Genomic DNA, 21,796 nt, shown 5'->3' with positions numbered 1-21,796 from the left:
GGACTGGTGCCTAAAGAGATGAGGGAAGAACTATGCCCTCATAACAGTGGTAATATAATACCACCTTGGTAACAAGGGACGGGGATGGCCTGAGGGCAACCTTGCCTTGAAGGTAATAAGGAAAAAAATCTGAAAAAAAAACAGAGCAGCTAGCTCCAAAGACTCATCAGTGTGAGAATATCGCAGAGAAAAGAGGGCGACCTTCCCTGATAGTAAAGTCTGCCCGGATGAAATGGAGTCTACAGTAAGATTCCTAGGACCATTAAGGTTCCAATGATCTAACAGTATGCGATAGGGAAGAACTACGTGTGAAGACTCCCTGAGAGAAAGTCCCTACTTGCAGTTTTGATGCAATAAGGCGGAAAGATACTAGCTCCGCCAACAAAAACTGACATGGTCAGTGCGGATCTCGGAGGATCACTGGGGCCCTTTCTGCTTCCGAAAGGCTTTCGGAAGTAGTGGAAGGGCAGTTATGGAAACTGGTACCACGGAAAAACCAGAGCATGCAGTGCGAAGGCTCTTGGATCTCGAGGCCGAACCACGAACTCGAGTATATTGGCATTCAGTCTGGATGCCATCCGATCTACAACTGGAGAGCTCCAGTAAGGGCAGATCTGATGGAAGACTTCAGGGTGAAGTTCCCACTGACTAGATGCGGAACCCTGACGGCTGAATTTGTTTGCCGTCCAGAGTTGTACTCCTGGGATATATACTGCCGAGATCACCGAATGATAGATCTCGGCCCATCAGAGAATGTGAGGTACCTCGGTCATGGCGCCTGACCGTGGGTACCTGCTAGATGATTGACTTATGGCACCGCCGTGGCATTACCCAGTTGAATTCAGATGGGGTGACCTGCCAGAAGGCAGTGGACCTGTTGTAGGACAACCGTTCGGATCTCCAGAGCAATGATAGGGAGAAGACTGGCACTGGTAGTTACCAATAACCATTGAACCGGGAGAAAGGCCTTGGGTGAAGAAGGAGCTCAGAGACCATCGTCTGTTTGACTTGCTGAAAATGAGCGGAGCGAAGGAAACCGCTTCCTTTGTCGTCACCATTTTTCCTCAGAACCTTCCTAGCAAATCGAATGAAATGAGGGGACGAGTAATCAAGTGCGCAAGCTCCCTGTTGAAGGGCCATGTGTTATAATCTGGTGGCCTAAGAGCAGCATGGGACGTACTCTGGAGAAGGTGGTACCTGTACTGACCGCAGACCCTGAACTTAACACCGCAACTAGAAGTAGCCGTGGAATGTACCTTTCACACCCTAGACATCTCGACACAGCCGGAGGACTAATTACTAGGGTTGAGTGAAACGGATCGGTCATTTTCATAAGTCGCCGACTTTTGGCAAAGTCGGCGTCTCATGAAACCCGACCCGATCCCAGCGTGGGGTCGGCCATGCGGTACGCGATCTTGGCGCCAAAGTCGCGTTTTGAATGACGCCTTCCCCGCCATTTTTTCAGCCAATTAATTGTGGGCAGCGTGATGACATAGGTTCCGGCCCGGTTTCTGCGGCGTCATAGAGCCATATTACCGTTTGGGGGAGGGAGAGAGAGAGAGAGAGAGAGAGAGAGAGAGAGAGAGGGGGAGAGAGAGGGAAAGAGAGAGAGAGAGAGAGAGAGAGAGAGAGAGAGAGAGAGAGAGAGGGAGAGAGAGGGAGAGAGAGAGAGAGAGAGAGAGAGAGAGAGAGAGAGAAAGAGAGAGAGAGAGAGAAGTTGCGTTGCATTGGGTTTCGTATTCCGGGACCGGAACCCGACTTTACAGTAGAATCGGCCGATTTCACACGATCCGACTTTTGAGAAGGTCGGGTTTCACAAAACCCAACTCGATCCTAAAAAAGCAAAAGTCGCTCAACCCTACTAATTACCCCTAGAGATGGAAACGGGAAAACTATCTTGCCTCAGAGAAAATCCCCAAAGGATAGACAGCCCCCCACAAATATTGACTGTGAGAGGAGAGGGAAAAGACATACACAGACTGAAATCAGAATTTAGCAAAGGAGGCCACTTCTAGCTAAATAGAAAGGATAGGACAGAGTACTATGCGGTCAGTATTAAAACACTAGAAAATCTCCACCACAGAAAATACAAAATCTCCACATCTAACTAAAGATATGGAGGGTATATCTGCATCTCCAGAGATACCAGCTTGGCTAAACAAATCCTTATACAGACCAAGCTGGACTAGACAAAAACATGGAAAAGAACTAAACAATAAGGCCCACAGCATGTGGACAGCAAAAAATCAAGGCCAGAACTTATCTTGGTAGAAATGAACAGCAAAGCAGAAGAGACCAGGCAGGGATGTGAATCCTCCAGGAACAATGGACAACTGGCACTGACTAAAGGGTGAAGCAAGGCTAAATAGCCCAGTCAGAATTACAAAAAGTTAACACACCTGATAAATGCTGCGATCCAGAGACAGCAGCATTACCACTTACAACCACCGGAGGCAGCCCAAGAGCAGAATTCACAACAGTACCCCCCCCTTGAGGAGGGGTCACCGAACCCTCACCAGAGCCCCCAGGCCGATCCGGACGAGCCAAATGAAAGGCACGAACAAATCATCAGCATGAACATCGGAGGCAACAACCCAAGAATTATGCTCCTGGCCATAACCCTTCCATTTGACAAGATACTGAAGCTTCCGCCATGAAAAACGAGAATCCAAAATCTTCTCAACCACATACTCCAACTCCCCATCAATCAGCACCGGGGCAGGAGGATCAACAGAGGGAACAACGGGCACCACATATTTCCGCAACAAAGATCTATGAAAAACATTATGGATGGAAAAAGAGGCTGGAAGGGCCAAACGAAAAGACACTGGATTGATAATCTCAGAAATCCTATAAGGGCGAATAAACCGAGGCTTAAACTTAGGGGAAGAAACCTTCATAGGAACATGACGGGAAGACAACCAGACCAAATCCCCAATCTGAAGCCGGAAACCAACACACCGACGATGGTTAGCAAAACGCTGAGCCCCCTCCTGAGACAACACCAAATTGTCAACAACATGAGCCCAAATTTGCTGCAACCTGTCAACCACAGAGTCCACCCCAGGACAATCAGAAGGCTCAACCTGCCCTGAAGAAAAACGAGGATGAAAACCAGAGATACAAAAGAAGGGTGAAACCAAGGTAGCAGAACTAGCCCGATTATTAAGGGCAAACTCGGCTAATGGCAAGAAAGCCACCCAATCATCCTGATCAGCAGACACAAAGCATCTCAAATAAGTTTCCAAAGTCTGATTAGTTCGCTCGGTTTGGCCATTTGTCTGAGGATGAAATGCGGAAGAAAAAGACAAATCAATGCCCAGCCTAGCACAAAAGGCCCGCCAAAACCTAGAAAAACTGGGAACTAGGGTTGAGCGAAACGGGTCGGCCATTTTCAGAAGTCGCCGACTTTTGGCAAAGTCGGGTTTCATGAAACCCGACCCGACCCCTGTGTGGGGTCGGCCATGAGGTCGGCGATCTTCTGAATCTGGTATCGGAATTCCGATACCGAGTTCCGATATGTTTGCGATATCGGAAATCGGTATCGGAATCCACATTTAAGTGTAAAATAAAGAATTAAAATAAAAATATTGATATACTCACCTCTCCGGAGGCCCCTGGACATCGCCGCTGGTAACCGGCAGCCTTCTTTGCTTAAAATGAGAGCGTTTACGGCCTTCCATGACATCACGGCTTCTGATTGGTCGCGTGCCGCTCATGTGACCGCCACGCGACCAATCACAAGCCGTGACGTAATTCTCAGGTCCTAAATTCCTCATTCTAGGAATTTAGGACCTGAGAATTACGTCACGGCTTGTGATTGGTCGCGTGAGCGGTCACATGGGCGGCCACGACCAATCACAAGCCGTGACGTCATCTAAGGCCCTTCACGCGCTCATTCTTAAGAAGGAAGGCTGCCGGAAAGAAGCAGGGCGCGTCCGAGGGTGAGTATATACCTAATAGGAATATACTCACCCTCGGCTTCTTTCCGGCAGCCTTCCTTCCTAAGAATGAGCGCGTTCAGGGCCTTAGATGACGTCACGGCTTGTGATTGGTCGCGGCCGCCCATGTGACCGCCACGCGACCAATCACAAGCCGTGACGTAATTCTCAGGTCCTAAATTCCTAGAATTAGAAATTTAGGACCTGAGAATTAAGTCACGGCTTGTGATTGGTCGCGTGGCGGTCACATGAGCGGCACGCGACCAATCAGAAGCCGTGACGTCATGGAAGGCCCTGAACGCGCTCATTTTAAGCAAAGAAGGCTGCCGGTTACCAGCGGTGATGTCCAGGGGCCTCCGGACGGGTGAGTATATCAATATTTTTTATTTTAATTCTTTATTTTACACATTAATATGGATCCCAGGGCCTGAAGGAGAGTTTCCTCTCCTTCAGACCCTGGGAACCATAGTATCCCATTGCACTGCATTGGGTTTCGTGTTTCGGCCGACCCCGACTTTTTTATAGGATCGGCCGATTTCGCTAGACCCGACTTTTGAGAAAGTCGGGTTTCGTGAAACCCGACCCGATCCTATAAAAATAAAAGTCGCTCAACCCTACTGGGAACCTCTATCGGACACAATATTCTCCGGAATGCCATGCAAACGAACCACATGCTGAAAAAACAACGGAACCAAATCAGAAGAGGAAGGCAATTTAGGCAAAGGTACCAAATGAACCATCTTAGAAAACCGGTCACAAACCACCCAGATAACCGACATCCTCTGGGAAACCGGAAGATTCGAAATAAAATCCATAGAAATATGCGTCCAAGGCCTCTCAGGGACCGGCAAAGGCAAAAGCAACCCACTAGCGCGGGAACAGCAAGGCTTGGCCCGCGCACAAGTCCCACAGGACTGCACAAAAGAACGCACATCCCGTGACAAAGAAGGCCACCAAAAGGACCTACCAACCAATTCTCTGGTCCCAAAGATCCCAGGATGACCAGCCAACACAGAACAATGAACCTCAGAAATCACTTTACTAGTCCATCTGTCAGGAACAAACAGTTTCCCCACTGGACAGCGGTCAGGTTTATCAGCCTGAAATTCCTGAAGAACCCGTCGTAAATCAGGGGAGATGGCAGAAAGAATCACCCCTTCCTTCAGAATGCCGACCGGCTCCAGGACCCCAGGAGAATCAGGCAAAAAGCTCCTAGAGAGGGCATCAGCCATAACATTCTTAGAACCCGGAAGATACGAGATCACAAAATCAAAACGGGAGAAAAACAGGGACCATCGGGCCTGTCTAGGATTCAGCCGTTTGGCGGACTCGAGGTAAATCAGATTCTTATGATCGGTCAAGACCACAATACGATGCTTGGCCCCCTCAAGCCAATGTCGCCACTCCTCAAATGCCCACTTCATAGCCAACAACTCACGATTGCCGACATCATAATTGCGTTCCGCAGGCGAAAATTTTCGAGAAAAGAAGGCACACGGTTTCATCAAGGAACCATCAGAATTCCTCTGAGACAAAACAGCCCCTGCCCCAATCTCAGAAGCGTCAACCTCAACCTGAAATGGAAGGGAGACATCCGGCTGACGCAACACAGGGGCAGAAGTAAATCGGCGTTTAAGCTCCTGAAAGGCAGAAACAGCCGCAGAGGACCAATTCGTCACATCAGCGCCTTTCTTCGTCAAATCGGTCAGGGGTTTAACCACACTGGAGAAGTTGGCAATGAAACGGCGATAAAAATTAGCAAAGCCCAAAAATTTCTGAAGGCTCTTCACGGATGTGGGCTGGATCCAATCATGAATGGCCTGAACCTTAACCGGATCCATTTCTATAGATGAGGGAGAAAAAATGAAGCCCAAAAAAGAAATCTTCTGTACTCCAAAGAGGCACTTAGACCCCTTCACAAACAAGGCATTATCACGAAGGATCTGAAATACCATCCTGACTTGTTTCACATGAGACTCCCAATCATCTGAAAAAATCAAAATATCATCCAAATATACAATCATGAATTTATCAAGATAATTTCAAAATATATCATGCATGAAGGACTGAAACACAGATGGAGCATTAGAGAGTCCGAATGGCATCACAAGGTATTCAAAATGGCCTTCGGGCGTATTAAACGCAGTTTTCCATTCGTCACCCTGCTTTATACGAACAAGATTATATGCCCCTCGAAGGTCAATCTTAGTAAACCAACTAGCCCCCTTAATCCTAGCAAACAGATCAGAAAGCAAAGGCAAAGGGTATTGGAATTTGACCGTGATCTTATTCAAGAGGCGATAATCAATACAGGGTCTCAAGGAGCCATCCTTCTTGGCAACAAAAAAAAAAAAAACCTGCTCCCAATGGTGAAGAAGATGGCCGAATATGCCCCTTCTCCAAAGACTCCTTTACATAGCTCCGCATGGCGGTATGTTCTGGCACAGACAGGTTGAAAAGTCGGCCCTTGGGAAACTTACAGCCTGGAATCAAGTCAATAGCACAATCACAGTCCCTATGCGGTGGAAGGGAACTGGACTTGGGCTCATTGAATACATCCTGGAAATCTGACAGAAACTCAGGAATTTCAGAAGAGGGGGAGGAGGCAATTGACATCAAAGGAACGTCACCATGAACCCCCTGACAACCCCAACTAGTCACAGACATAGATTTCCAATCTAATACCGGATTATGCACCTGTAACCATGGGAAACCCAGCACAATAGCATCATGCAAATTATGCAACACCAGAAAACGACAATCTTCCTGATGGTCTGGCGCCATGCACATGGTCAGCTGTGTCCAAAACTGAGGTTTATCTTTAGCCAACGGTGTAGCATCAATGCCCCTCAAAGGAATAGGACTCTGCAAAGGCTGCAAGGGGAAACCACAACGTCTGTCAAATTCTAAGTCCATTAAGTTTAGAGCGGCGCCTGAATCCACAAATGCCATGACAGAAAATGACGATAATGAGCAGATCAGGGTCACAGATAACAGAAATTTAGGTTGTACAGTACTGATGGTAACAGAACGAGCGATTCTCTTGGTACGCTTAGGGCAATCAGAAATAACATGAGCAGAATCGCCGCAGTAAAAACACAACCTATTCTGACGTCTGAATCCTTGTCGTTTAGCTCTAGACACAATCCTATCATACTGCATAGGCTCAGGACTCCGCTCGGAAGACAATGAAATAGTGTGCACAACTCTGCGCTCGCGCAAGCGCCGATCAATCTGAATGGCCAGAGACATAGAATCACTCAAACCAGCAGGCGTGGGGAACCCCACCATAACATCCTTAACGGATTCAGAAAGACCCTTTCTGAAAATTGCCGCCAAGGCATCCTCATTCCATTTAGTCAGCACAGGCCATTTTCTAAATTTCTGGCAATATGATTCTGCCGCTTCTTGACCCTGACACAGGGCCAACAAGGTCTTCTCAGCATGATCCACTGAATTAGGTTCATCATACAATAACCCAAGCGCCTGAAAAAAGGTGTCTATATTAAGCAAAGCTGGATTCCCAGGTTCCAGGGCAAATGCCCAATCCTGGGGTCACCACGCAGCAGAGATATAACAATTTTAACCTGCTGGATGGAATCACCAGAGGAACGGGGTTTCAGAGCAAAAAACAGTTTACAGTTATTTTTAAAGCTCAAAAATTTGGACCTGTCCCCAAAAAACAAATCAGGAGTTGGAATTCTAGGTTCTAAAACCGGAGTCTGAATGATATAATCGGAAATACCCTGTACTCTAGCAGCAAGTTGATCCACACGAGAAGCCAATCCCTGAACATCCATGCCAGTGCCAAACTCCTGAGTCACCCAGAGGTAAAGAGGGAAAGAAAAAAAACACAACAGACTACAGAAAAAAAAATGGCTCAGCACTTTCCTTCCCTTCTTCTGAGATGCGGTTAACTCATTGTTGGCCAGTTGTACTGTTATGATCTGGTGGCCTAAGAGCAGCATGGGACGTACTCTGGAGAAGGTGGTACCTGTACTGACCGCAGACCCTGAACTTAACACCGCAACTAGAAGTAGCCGTGGAATGTACCTAGCGCTCCCTAGACATCTCGACACAGCCGGAGGACTAATTACCCCTAGAGATGGAAACGGGAAAACTATCTTGCCTCAGAGAAAATCCCCAAAGGATAGACAGCCCCCCACAAATATTGACTGTGAGAGGAGAGGGAAAAGACATACACAGACTGAAATCAGAATTTAGCAAAGGAGGCCACTTCTAGCTAAATAGAAAGGATAGGACAGAGTATTATGCGGTCAGTATTAAAACACTAGAAAATCTCCACCACAGAAAATACAAAATCTCCACATCTAACTAAAGATATGGAGGGTATATCTGCATCTCCAGAGATACCAGCTTGGCTAAACAAATCCTTATACAGACCAAGCTGGACTAGACAAAAACATGGAAAAGAACTGAACAATAAGGCCCACAGCATGTGGACAGCAAAAAATCAAGGCCTGAACTTATCTTGGTAGAAATGAACAGCAAAGCAGAAGAGACCAGGCAGGGATGTGAATCCTCCAGGAACAATGGACAACTGGCACTGACTAAAGGGTGAAGCAAGGCTAAATAGCCCAGTCAGAATTACAAAAAGTGAACACACCTGATAAATGCTGCGATCCAGAGACAGCAGCACTACCACTTACAACCACCGGAGGGAGCCCAAGAGCAGAATTCACAACAGCCATGACCCTGTCTCGAGGGAGAATTACCATCCTTCTGGAAGTGTGCAGGATCATCCTCAAAAAGGATATCTGCTGGGCTGGAAATCAGGAGAACTTGTCTAAGTTTAGCTGCCAGCCCAGGTTAGCGGGTATCGCAAGTGATATAGACGACTCAGCATAGTTCTGGAAGGGCGGTTAGGCAGTCAACCAGACAGGGCAGGACGAGCACGCCTCTAGGGTGCAAGAGAAACATGACATCCGCCATGACCCTTGCGAACACTCTGGGTGCGGTAGCAAGGCCGAAGGACAAGGTCGTGACTTGAAAATGCTGTTCACGAATGGAAAAGCAAAGGAATTTTTGAAGAGGGTAAGCATCCCGAAAGTCGATGGATGCCAGAAACTGCACCTTTTTCTGTTGAAGTAATGGCTGAGCAGAGGAACTCCATCTGAAGAAGGAGGACCTTGTCAAAGGATGTTAGAAATTTGAGGTCCAGGATCGGTCTTACTTTTCGTTCCCCTTTTTGGAACCAAGATCCCTTAGATCTAGACTGTCCTGGACAACCCTTATACAATCCTTTGTCAGTCTCCCTCTCAAAAGATTTGATTGGCCAGTTGTATTGGGAAAAGGTTACTAGTGTGAATCAAGGTAGTTAAGGTCTCCAGCCAGGAGACCATTGCTCTAGCAATCCATGTGGTGGCTAGGGAGGATAGAGCGCTGAACCCGAAGCCGCAAGGCGGAACGAACCAGATTTGCTATCTGACAGTCCGTGGTATTTTTAACTGATGATACATCAGGCAGGGATACTGGTAGGTATACCACAGGAGATTCTACCCGGTTAAACTGCCAAGTGGCAGAATGCGTGGCTGCATCCAGCAGGTCATAGTCTCTTACCATCGCCGCTCTCTTTTGGAGGTGCAGAGATAAAAATTAGGAACCCTTGATCCACCAACCTCTTAACAGGGAAGTGGAGAGGAATTGTCTGCCTTCTTGCATCATCCGCTAAATAGTGGTGATGCAGAGGGGAGTGCTCGTATGCCAAAAAGGGTACCTCTGTACATCCCCAGAGTTCAGGTCCCCGGGTGGACAGAACAGGTTGTCTGGTGTTAGGCCTGGATGCCGAACAGGATACATGGAGGCGACACTCCGTGTGCTCGTCTGTTGATGGTGTGGGGAGATCGGTGCCCTTTAAAGGACCTGTCGCCCTTAAAAATCAGACCAGGCATGGCATCCCACGTAGAGGCTTCTGTCCAGTGAATCGCTTATCCAGACAGAATGGCAAATGCTCTACGAGAGAGTTTGGTCTCCTTATGAGGGACACTGCGTAGTGTAGAGCAGAACTGGAGTCCTCGTCAATGTATCGAGATTGGTTGATGGTATAAATAGGCGAGTCCATCCTTCTCTGAAGCTATGGCAAGTCCAGGCAATATCCGATCCATATTCAGAGTTTTGTTGTCAACAAATTATTGGTGAGGGAGCAGGAAACGAAAAACTTCCGTTTTCTAGATGCCTGTATGTTTCTAGATGCCTGTACGTTTCTAGATGCCTGTACGTTTCTAGAATACTTGCGGCCCCTGCTAGCCGACGGCTCCCATGTAGGATAGGGACCATGTACAGCATATGGGTCCTGCGAGCACGTAGACGGTGCAGGTATAAACCTCAATCGAACATCTCTTTGTTAGGGAGGTGGAGAGGAACTGTCCACCTCCTTGTGCCTTCCTCTTTCACAGTGGTGGGACAGTGGGGGCTGCTCGGACGCCATAGAGAGGGTCCTCTGTACATCCACGGAGTTCAGCCCTCGGGTGGACAGGGTCAGTTGTCCGGCATTAGGCCTGGCTCCAGGAGAGGATACATGGAGGCGACACTCCATGTGGTCGCCTGCTGCTGGTGTGGGGAGATTGGGACCGTGAAGGAACTGTCGCCCCCGAAGTGAGCTCAGGCATGGCTTCACACGTCGCAGGAGTGGGTACGGGGAGGTATACTCGCCGTGCTCGCCTGTTGATGGTTCGGGGAAGATCGGAACCTTGAAAGGATCAGTCGCCCCCTTAACTCCGTTAATTAAAAATTTACAGAAAAGTAAAAAATAAAATAAAAACGTTGGGGTCTGAAACAGACCCATGTGCCTACTACAGACACTAAGCAAGAACTGGTTAGCTGAGAGTCAGCAGGAGGGTGTATACTGCAGGGGAGGAGCTAACTTTCTTTGTATCACTTAGTGTCAGCCTCCTAGTGGCAGAAGTATACACCCACGGTCTGTGTCCCCCAATGAGGCGAAGGAGAAATAAAGTAGATCACTCTGTTTGTAATGACTCTATATAACATATGAGTTTAACTTTTTGTATTGAAGAACTGAAATAAATTAACATCTTGATGATATTCTAATTTTGTGAGAAGCACCTGTAGGCTCTCTGACTGATTACTCCACTCCTCAACCTCTGGCGGTTTTAATTACAGCAGTACCCTACATTCCCATATGCCCCCTGACAAAGGGAGACGCCGAATCTCGCGTCGAAGTTGGCGCATCCAAGGGACATACTCCAGACAGTTGTGGCTATTTAGCCCCTGGTATTTTTGGCACAGGCACTTTACCCTCTACTCTTGTCTCTTCCTCACATACCAGCACGTACTCACTTTACTTCATTGCATTATATTTTGCAGCATCAAGACATTACCTATATAAGTAAACTGATATTATTAGGCCTTATGACTGCAATTTTGCATATAAGCACTTTACTTTTTTTAATGAATTACATTTAAACCTTGCTGCTCTTATTTATACAACTAGATGGTGGCCCTATTCTAACGCATCGGGTATTCTATAATATGCATGTCCACGTAGTATATTGCCCAGTGACGTAGTATATTGCCCAGTGACGTAGTATATTGCCCAGCCACGTACTATATTGCCCAGTGACGTACTATATTGCCCAGTTACGTAGTATATTGCCCAGTGACGTAGTATATTGCCCAGTGACGTAGTATACAGCACAGAGCCACGTAGTATATTGGCCTGTTACGTAGTATACAGCACAGAGCCACGTAATATATTGCACAGTGACGTAGTATACAGCACAGAGCCACGTAGTATATTGCCCAGTTACGTAGTATATTGCCCAGTTACGTAGTATATTGCCCAGTTACGTAGTATATTGCCCAGCCACATAGTATATTGCCCAGTTACGTAGTATATTGCCCAGTGACGTAGTATATTGCCCAGTGACGTAGTATATTGCCCAGTGACGTAGTATAGAGCACAGAGCCACGTAGTATATTGCCCAGTGACGTAGTATACAGCACAGAGCCAAGTAGTATATAGCACAGAGCCACGTAGTATATTGCCCAGCCACGTAGTATATTGCCCAGCCACGTATGTCACAGGTTAAAAAATAAACATACTCACCTTCCGAGGGGCCCCTTGTAGTTCTGTCGCCTGTGTTCGGTTCAGGCGGCAGCTTCCGGTCCGAGGGTGTGATGAAGTCGCGGTCACATGACCGTGACATAACGGCAGGGCCTCCGATGACGTCGCGGTCACATGACCATGACGTCATGGCAGGTCCTTGTCACACACCCTTAGCACCGGAACCTGCCGCTTGCATGGACCGGTCTCCGGAGCGTCAGAAAGGAGGCGGAAGGTGAGTATATAATCAGGGCTGTGGAGTCGGTAAGCCACAGTTGCGACTCCGACTCAAACTCCTGTATTTTATCAGGTTCCGACTCCTTAATAAATGGCCAATTCGTAACAATAAATTTACTGTTGTAAAATATTAACATTGTGCTTATTCAGTTTCTCACCATCATATAAGTAATCAGGCCACTTAGAGCAAAAACTATATTTATTAGAATACAATTAGAATATAGCAAATAACTTTTATAAACTCTTGTAAGTAAATATGCAATAAACACTGTTATGCAGTTAATAAGTAGAAATCTATAAATTTGTCCTCAGAAAAAGTATTGCCTCTGTCAGATCCTCCTTCATGGATGCCCTCAAATCTGATCTAATTATTTTGAGAGCAGAGAACAACCTCTCTACACTAACTTGGGTTGGTGGCAAAGCAGTAACCACTCGGGCAACATCTCTGACAATGTCAGGATAAAGAGGAATCGCTTGTTGCACTGTTATTTTTGATGAACGGTCAAATTTCTCAATTTCTTTTAGTGCACATGAAAAATTCTGCTGAAATGTACTGGCTGTGTTCTTTGATGGGGATGACTCTTCTTCTATGCGGGAACGCTTTGCACGGTCCTTGTGATCCAAATATTTTTCGAAATTAAATTCTTCATCAGTTGATGAGGGTGAACATGTGGCAGGACGACCAAATTCTTCTTGTTCCTCCTGACTGTTCTGCAACCCTTTCATCCTTACTGCTATTTCAAACAGAGCTTCTTTTCCTTTAGTTAGCTGTTGATCATCTAGAAGAATCCAATGCATTGGGTCTACATAAACAGCTGCCAAAAGAATGTTATTTTGTAATAGTAGCTCCTCTCTCCGTTTCATTGATGTAGCAATGCCACTTGCAATTAACCCTCCTCTTTGGGACAGGCGAAACATCAGGTTCTTCCACTCCTTTAAGAAAATACCTGGAGTTAAGTCCTCTGCTTGTAATTTTTTAGTCACTGTAAATGGGTGCTCTAGCAATTTTTCCAGCTCAGTCACCTGATTCCACTGACTTTCATTTAGCGTCAGTTGAGGGTTAGCCATGTCTACAAGAAAGGTTTTCAGTTCAACCAAGCGCTGAATCATTAAGTACTGCCCCATCGTGTGGCTTGATCAATAATTGCCCCTTTTCCAGCAAGTCTCTTCAAAATTGAGTCAACTTTAGGGGTTCTGTCAACAGTAGCCAATTTTCTCACCTTGCCAGTCAGTGCAGCAGCATGTCCTTCTTGCAGACTGTCTCTTATAGCCAGCTGTAGCGTATGCACAACACAGCGCATGTGATGAATGAAAGAACGTATTGACACAGTTTCAACAAGATCATCTAAACTATCATGTTGCTGTTCATCTGAAGCAACTTCAGTTTGCTCCTCAGTTACAATACTGTGTTCCTCTATTTCAAACAGTTCTGTGTCTGTGGACCCAGAATGTTCTTCTAGTTGCTGGTCACCATCATTACTCTCATTCATTAGCTTAATAGTACTTATCATATTTGAAGCATTGTCAGTTACGACAGAAAGAACTTGCTCTTTTTTAAGTTCATAGTCTTGCAGAACCTTTTCCACCAAGACCTGGAGAAACTCACTGGTGTGATGAGCTTTGGTGTCTTTTACTGCCAATGTCTTGGTAACTATTTCATTTTTGTCACAAACAAATCGGACATTGATGGCAAAATAGTTCACTCTGTGACGTGTGCAGGCATCCATTTTAAGAAACAGAAACCGTCCCTTGAGAGTTTTTTTTAAGTTCTTCCTTTTGTTTAAAAGCTTCTTCGATTACTAATTTTCTAATACTCTCTCTCTCCAGAAACACCAAGCTTGTGGGCCATTTCCCCATTCAGACACATAAAAGCTGGTCGTGAAAATAAAGAAATAGGCACACTATCCTTTACAACAAGCTCTATGATCTGTTTTTTAAATGTATCTACTGTCATTGTCACAGTAACTTTGTCACTATCAAAATATCTTGCAACTGATGGCTGCAAAGTTCTCTGCTCCTTTGTTTGGCTGGAAGAGCTGGGCACTGGTTCATTGGTTTGGATGCATTCTTTCTCATCCACTGCTTTCAGTACTTCTGGATGAAAGCGCTGTAAATGTCTCTTTAGATTAGAAGCTCTGGTAGGAGCATTTTTATCTTTGCCTGAATATGCACTGATCTTGGCTTCACAGCATTTGTTTTCGTCTGGATCATTTGTCATACACTGACAGACATAATGTTTTCTATCTTGAGTGATGGTGAAATGTTCAAATACAGCTGATTTAATGTGACGCTTCTTTGACATTCTCAGGTTTTTAATTCTGCATTCACAATCCAAATGACAATTGTTTTTCCTAAAAACAATTGTACAAAATTATTGCCAGGTCGTACAACTGATATAGTGGTCAGTAATACTGTTATTCCTCATGTACTCACAGTTAACTGATGCAAAGTTTGTTGAAAGGATAATACTTCTTACAGTCTTCCTCTTCTGAGTAGCAGCTGTGAGATGCTTGGAAGATGCACACCTAGTAAACAGCTTGTCTAGAGGAGGAGCTTTACTACTAAGAATTTGCAACACATTTTCACTTTCAGTTTCATACATTGTAAGTAGGGGGGTTGGGGCAGCATGAGGTTAACCAAGTATAAGATTAGATAAGGGCAGTGGAGAACAGTGACACACAAGAAGTAATAAATGTCTCTATCTCCAGCAGAACTGCTTATCATAGTTTGATAGAACATATATATTTGAGTAACATTTATAAAATTCATATGAAAGTTCAATTATGAAATATTAATACTTTTTTTAAAAGCTGGAGTCGGAGTCGGTACATTTCTACCGACTCCTACTCCAACCAAAACTAACTCCGACTCCAACTCCACGACCCCGACTCCACAGCCCTGTATATAATGATTTGTTTTTTGTTTTTTTATTATTTTTAACATTAGATGTTTTTACTATTGACGCTGCATAGGCAGCCTCAATAGTAAAAACTTGGTCACACAGGGTTAATAGCAGCGGTAACGGAGTGAGTTACCCGCGGCATAACGGGGTCCATTGCTGCTGGCATTAACCCTGTGTGAGCCGTGACTGCGGGGAGTATGGAGGGACTAATCGGACTGTGCCCGTCGCTGATTGGTCGCGGCAGCCATGACAGGCAGCTGGCGAGACCAATCAGCGTTTGAATATCCGTGATGGAAGTTGCCGACAGAAAGACGGAAGTACCCCTTAGACAATTATATATAGAGATTTTTCAATCTCTTTGCCTTGACCCTTGTGTGTCCTCTTTCTTCCTGTTTTATTGTCCCCCCCACCCTACCTCACTTGTTCATGTCCATAAAATAACTAAAAATATATTACTTTCAGACAATTTGGACTTTTGTTTTTGGCGTTTTCTCTGTTCTTACTGTTCATATTGCAGATATGTCCTATATCTTGTCCATGGCGATGGTATATTGTCTAGAATAACCTTTTATGGCCGTTAATTTTATGTGTACTCTGCCTTTGAGGCGTTCCATTAATTCCCATATAAATGTAGGCTATCAGCCCGAGAGAGGCTGCCAGATACACATGAATTGCCCAATTTATGAGCCAAGTATTCTAAATTTTTCATATTTTCTAGTACAGTAATTCAATTCAAATTTCAGATATTTCATGATTGCTTGCTATAGAATTTTAGAATGCTACGTGACTTCTCATGAACAAGCCGTAAGGTGGGGATGTCATATGCAAGAAGGGTACTTCATAGACAAAGGAATATTACCAATGGATAGTCAAAGGCAAAGTCTTAGGTCAGGAAACCAAGGTCAAAGTGCGTAAAGGCAAAAGGGATAATACAAACGGGTAAGCAAAAAGTCAAATTCAAGGTCTGGCAATAAAGACAAGAGTAAAGAGCAAACACACCGCTTAGCTAAAAGCTACAACTGGCAAGGTCTGATATTAGTTAGCCAGCAAAATAGCCAGGTAATCTCCCAGAACAGGTGGCACCTGGGAGATCCTACAGGACCGGCCAGATTGGACAGCTGGGATGTCAATCACAATACCAGTGGCCCAGCATGCCCCTGCCTCAGATTTGGCTATCACTCACAATACTGACAGCTCAGCACGCTCCTATCCTATATAGCGGATAAGCTGTCACTCACAGCGTGGTGGAATCGTAACAGTTTAAATCAGGAAATGCCCGGGGTTAATAAATAATAAATAATAAATATGCAATTCAGTGTATAATACTGGTGGATAAAACAAGATTAAAAACAAGACCTTCACAGATCTCATGACACCTTCTCTCCATCTACCTGATGATCCTGAGGAACATCGAGATCTTCTTGTTTACAGTCCTGTTGAAGAAGAGGACGGAGACATCTCTCTGGTGTTGCCCTCTTACTGGATAGAACTGGAGGAAACACATACAGGGACTGAACTCATTTACATACAGATAATTATAGGCCGTGTGTATTTAGTCCTGTCTATTACCTGGTGATGTGAGGGGCTGGGGAACCTCCATCATGATGTCCTTGTACAGATCTTTGTGTCCTTCTAAATACTCCCACTCCTCCATGGAGAAATGGACGGTGACATCCTGACACCTTATAGGAACCTGACACATACAGTGATACCATCATCCCGCCAATCCCTCCATAGCGTTATATAATGTATAATGTCCCAGCATTCCCAGCAGTGTCACCTCTCCAGTCAGCAGCTCAATCATCTTGTAGGTGAGTTCTAGGATCTTCTGGTCATTGATGTCCTCATGTATCAGGGGGTGTGGTGGAGGCCCAGTGATTGGGCTCAGGAGTCTTCCCCATCCCTCAGACACAGGGGCCTGACAGCGCTCACTAGAGGTCTTCTTCACTACTGTGTAATCCTGGTTATGGAGAGACACATTAATAAATCTCACTACAGACATTTCCAGAGTCCTCACCTCTCCAGTTCTGTCCATCTGTTATTCCCATAGATAAGAATGATGTAATGTGACGTCATCAGAATCTCTCACCTCTCCAGTAAGCCGGAAGAGGATCTCTAGGGTGAGGTGTAATATCCTCTCCGCCATCTTGTCCCTGTCCCTCTCCATCCTTGTAGGGTCACTCAGGAGAATTCTCATATAGAAGATCTCCACTGAGAGGATCCGATATTGTAGGGACCTGAATGGGGAGAAGATGACGATGTAACATCATAAAGATCCAATGTGAAATCCTAAATGATTAACAGTTCCTTGATTCTCTATTGCAGTACAAATATGGTGATATCAAACTTTTTTTTCATTTTTATTTAAATGCATTGTCTGGTCCAAACCGATAAGTCTGCAGTCACTCTGTGTGACCTCAGACTTATGAATCCCCCAGCGAACGCTGGAGAGTGAGTCTGGGAGTATGTATAACTCAATGTGGAAATGTATAAGTCTGCAGTCACACAGAATGACTGCAGGCTTATCAGTTTGGATCGTACAACCCCTTTATGTGGTAACATGTTTCCTAGAACTCTGTAAAAAAAAAAAAAAAAAAAAAAAATTATATATATAGAAGAGGATTCTTTACTCATAGAAGAGGATTCTTTACTGTTAGGGCAGTGAGAATCTGGAATTGCTTGCCTGAGGAGGTGGTGATGGCGAACTCAGTCGAGGGGTTCAAGAGAGGCCTGGATGTCTTCCTGGAGCAGAACAATATTGTATCATACAATTATTAGGTTCTGTAGAAGGATGTAGATCTGGGGATTTATTATGATGGAATATAGGAATATAGGCTGAACTGGATGGACAAATGTCTTTTTTCGGCCTTACTAACTATGTTACTATGTTATATATATATACACACGCACACTTTTTTTTTTTTTTTTACTGTGGATGAAGCTATGACAGGGATTAATTTTCTGTGCCGAGTGGAGTTATTTTACACACTTACAGTCATGGCCAAAAGTATTCACACCCCTGCAATTCTGTCAGACAATACTCAGTTTCTTCCTGAAAATGATTGCAAACACAAATTCTTTGTTATTATTATCTTCATTTAATTTGTCTTATATGAAAAAACACAAAAAGAATTGTCCTAAAGCCAAATTGGATATAATTCCACACCAAACATAAAAAAAGGGGTGGACAACAGTATTGTCACTGTTCGAAAAATCATGTGATGCTTCTCTAATTTGTGTAATTAACAGCACCTGTAACTTACCTGTGGCACCTAACAGGTGTTGGCAATAACTAAATCACACTTGCACCCAGTTGACATGGATTAAAGTTGACTCAACCTCTGTCCTGTGTGCTTGTGTGTACCACATTGAGGATGGAGAAAAGAAAGAAGACCAAAGAACTGTCTGAGGACTTGAGAAACCAAATTGTGAGGAAGCATGAGCAATCTCAAGGCTACAAGTCCATCTCCAAAGACCTGAATGTTCCTGTGTCTACCGTGCGCAGTGTTATCAAGAAGTTTAAAGCCCATGGCACTGTGGCTAACCTCCCTAGATGTGGATGGAAAAGAAAAATTGACTAGAGATTTCAACGCAAGATTGTGCGGATGTTGGATAAAGAACCTCAACTAACATCCAAACAAGTTCAAGCTGCCCTGCAGTCCGAGGGTACAACAGTGTCAACCCGTACTATCCGTCGGTGTCTGAATGAAAAGGGACTGTATGGTAGGAGACCCAGGAAGACCCCACTTCTTACCCCGAGACATAAAAAAGCCAGGCCGGAGTTTGCCAAAACTTACCTGAAAAAGCCTAAAACGTTTTGGAAGAATGTTCTCTGATCAGAAGAGACAAAAGTAGAGCTTTTTGGGCAAAGGCATCAAAATAGAGTTTACAGGAGAAAAAAAGAGGCATTCAAAGAAAGGAACACGGTCCCTACAGTCAAACATGGCAGAGGTTCCCTGATGTTTTGGGGTTGCTTTGCTGCCTCTGGACTGCTTGACCGTGTGCATGGCATTATGAAGTCTGAAGACTACCAACAAATTTTGCAGCATAATGTAGGGCCCAGTGTGAGAAAGCTGCGTCTCCTTCAGAGGTAATGGGTCTTCCAGCAGGACAATGACCCAAAACAAACTTCAAAAAGCACTAGAAAGTGGTTTGAGAGAAAGCACTGGAGACTTCTAAGGTGGCCAGCAATGAGTCCAGACCTGAATCCCATAGAACACCTGTGGAGAGATCTAAAAATGGCAGTTTGGAGAAGGCACCCTTCAAATATCAGGGTCCTGGAGCAGTTTGCCAAAGAAGAATGGTCTAAAATTCCAGCAGAGCATTGTAAGAAACTCATTGATGGTTACCGGAAGAGGTTGGTCGCAGTTATTTTGGCTAAAGGTTGTGCAACCAAGTATTAGGCTGAGGGTGCCAATACTTTTGGCCCATTTTTGGAGTTTTGTGTGAAATGATCAATGTTTTGCTTTTTGCTTCATTCTCTTTTGTGTTTTTTCATTTAAGACAAATTAAATGAAGATAATAATACCAAAGAATTTGTGTTTGCAATCATTTTCAGGAAGAAACTGAGCATTATCTGACAGAATTGCAGGGATGTCAATACTTTTGGCCATGACTGTATATAGGGCTATCTTATTCCGCAGCACTTTACAGACATTATCATCATCACTGTTCCCATTGGGGCTCACAATCTAGAGTACCTATCATTAGGTCTTTAGAGTGTGGGGAAAAAAACGGTTAACGAGGCAGCGGCCCATGCAAACAAGGGGAGAACAAAAACTCCTTGCAGACGTTGTCCTTGGTGGGATTTGAACCCCATAAACCAAAAACTGTAAAGCAAAAGTGCTAACCACTGAGATATTTTGATCTGCATTTATTTTTTTTTAGGAACGTGTGTTAAAAAAAAAGCACTTCTGGTGTTTTAATGTTTTTCTAATTACAGCATTTAGTGTTCGGGTTCATTAATTTAAGATTTCAATAGAATGGTCTATGGATGGCACACTACCAAATCTGGGGTAATAACTAGTGATGAGCGAATGTGGTCATATAAAGCATTATCCGAGCATGCTCATATGCTAACCGAGTGTCTTTGGCGTGTTTGAATAATCTGTTCGAGTCCCCGCTCCTGCATGTCTCGCGGCTGTTCGACAGCCGCAACACATGCAGGGATTACCTAACAAACAGGCAATCCCTGCATTTGTTGTGGCCGTCAAACAGCCGCGAGACATGCAGGAGAGGGGACTCAAACATATTTTTTCAGGATGCCGAACTCACTCGGTTATTATACAGACACAGGGATGAATAGATCAGTTAGTCTTTGTGCCCATGTTGCGTCTTCTATGCGTTTCCGCCGCAGCGGAAACGCTTAAAAAAACGCTTAAAAAACTGCAATCCCATGGGATTCCGCAGTTGCTGTGCCCATGCTGCGGATTTTCCCGCTGCGGAATCGCATAGTGGTAAAATCTGCAGCATGTTCATTTTTTCTGCGAAATCGAGGCGATTCCTCCGCCATAGAATTGCATTGAAAAGCTCACTTTAAGCATGTGGCTATGCCCACCATGCGTAAAGTGAGCGCTTCATGTGCGGATGGTACCCAGGATCTGGAGGAGAGGAGACTCTCCTTCAGGCCATTGGGAACCATATTCCAGTAAAAAAAAGAATTAAAATAAAAAATAGGGATATATTTACCACCTGATGGCCCCCGGAGTCCTCCCGCATCTCAGCGGTGCACGCAGCCGCTTCTGTTCTTAGGGATGCATTGCGCGAATCACCTTCGACCGTGACGTCACAAAGGTCCTTGGTGCAAAGCATCCCTGGGAACGGAACGTACCGAAAGAACCGCTGAGGAAATCGGGGGCGAGAATAACCATATATATATACTAGCTATTGAACCCGTTCTACGCCCGGGTGGCGAGCATTTATATTGGTATATGGTCTCCATCCTGGTATGTGCTGCTCCCATCTTGCTCTCCCATCCTGTCATGTGCTGCTCCATCCTGCGCCCCCATCCTGTCATGTGCTGCTCCATCCTGCATCCTGTCATGTGCTCCCATACTGCGCCCCCATCCTGTCATGTGCTGCTCCATCCTGCATCCCCATCCTGTCATGTGCTGTTCCATCCTGCGCCCCCATCCTGTCATGTGCTCCCATCCTGCGCCCCCATCCTGTGATATGCTGCTCCATCCTACACCCCCATCCTGTCATGTGTGTGCGCCCCCATTCTGTCATGTGCTGCTCCCATCCTGCGCCCCCATTCTGTCATGTGCTGCTCCCATCCTGTTCCCCCATTCTGTCATGTGCTGCTCCCATTCTGTCATGTGCTCCCATCCTGCACCCCATCCAGTCATGTGCTCCCATCCTGCACCCCCATCCTGTCATGTATGCTCCCCCATTCTGTCATGTGCTGCTGCCATCGTGCGCAATCATTCTGTCATGTGCTGCTCCCATCCTGCGCCCCCATTCTGTCATGTGCTGCTCCCATTCTGTGCCCCCATTCTGTTGTAATGTGCTGCACCCATTCTGCCTGTTCCTGTTTCCATTCTGCCATATGTTGCTCTCATCTTTCTCTCTCCGGCTCTACTGCCCGAGTGCGGCTGTGCTGAATGCGGGCGGCTGTGCTGAGAGCGGTGCGGC

The 21,796-nt window shown here is 45.4% G+C and overlaps 1 protein-coding gene across 1 annotated transcript in view; it reads right to left on the bottom strand.

Annotated features, from left to right (window-relative positions):
• Positions 1-21,796, bottom strand: part of LOC143767038 (uncharacterized) — a 39,211-nt gene that overhangs the window by 12,761 nt on the left and 4,654 nt on the right. The window contains exons 2-5 of the mRNA XM_077255059.1: positions 17,253-17,400; positions 16,944-17,123; positions 16,733-16,856; positions 16,555-16,652 (exon numbers count right to left, since the gene is read on the bottom strand). Of these exons, the coding sequence (XP_077111174.1) occupies positions 16,555-16,652; positions 16,733-16,856; positions 16,944-17,123; positions 17,253-17,400 (550 nt within the window). The remainder of the gene's footprint in view (positions 1-16,554; positions 16,653-16,732; positions 16,857-16,943; positions 17,124-17,252; positions 17,401-21,796) is intronic.

This window comes from Ranitomeya variabilis, chromosome 4 (assembly GCF_051348905.1).
Source record: "Ranitomeya variabilis isolate aRanVar5 chromosome 4, aRanVar5.hap1, whole genome shotgun sequence".
NCBI lineage: Eukaryota > Metazoa > Chordata > Amphibia > Anura > Dendrobatidae > Ranitomeya > Ranitomeya variabilis.
This window is presented reverse-complemented; position numbering and strand designations above follow the sequence as displayed.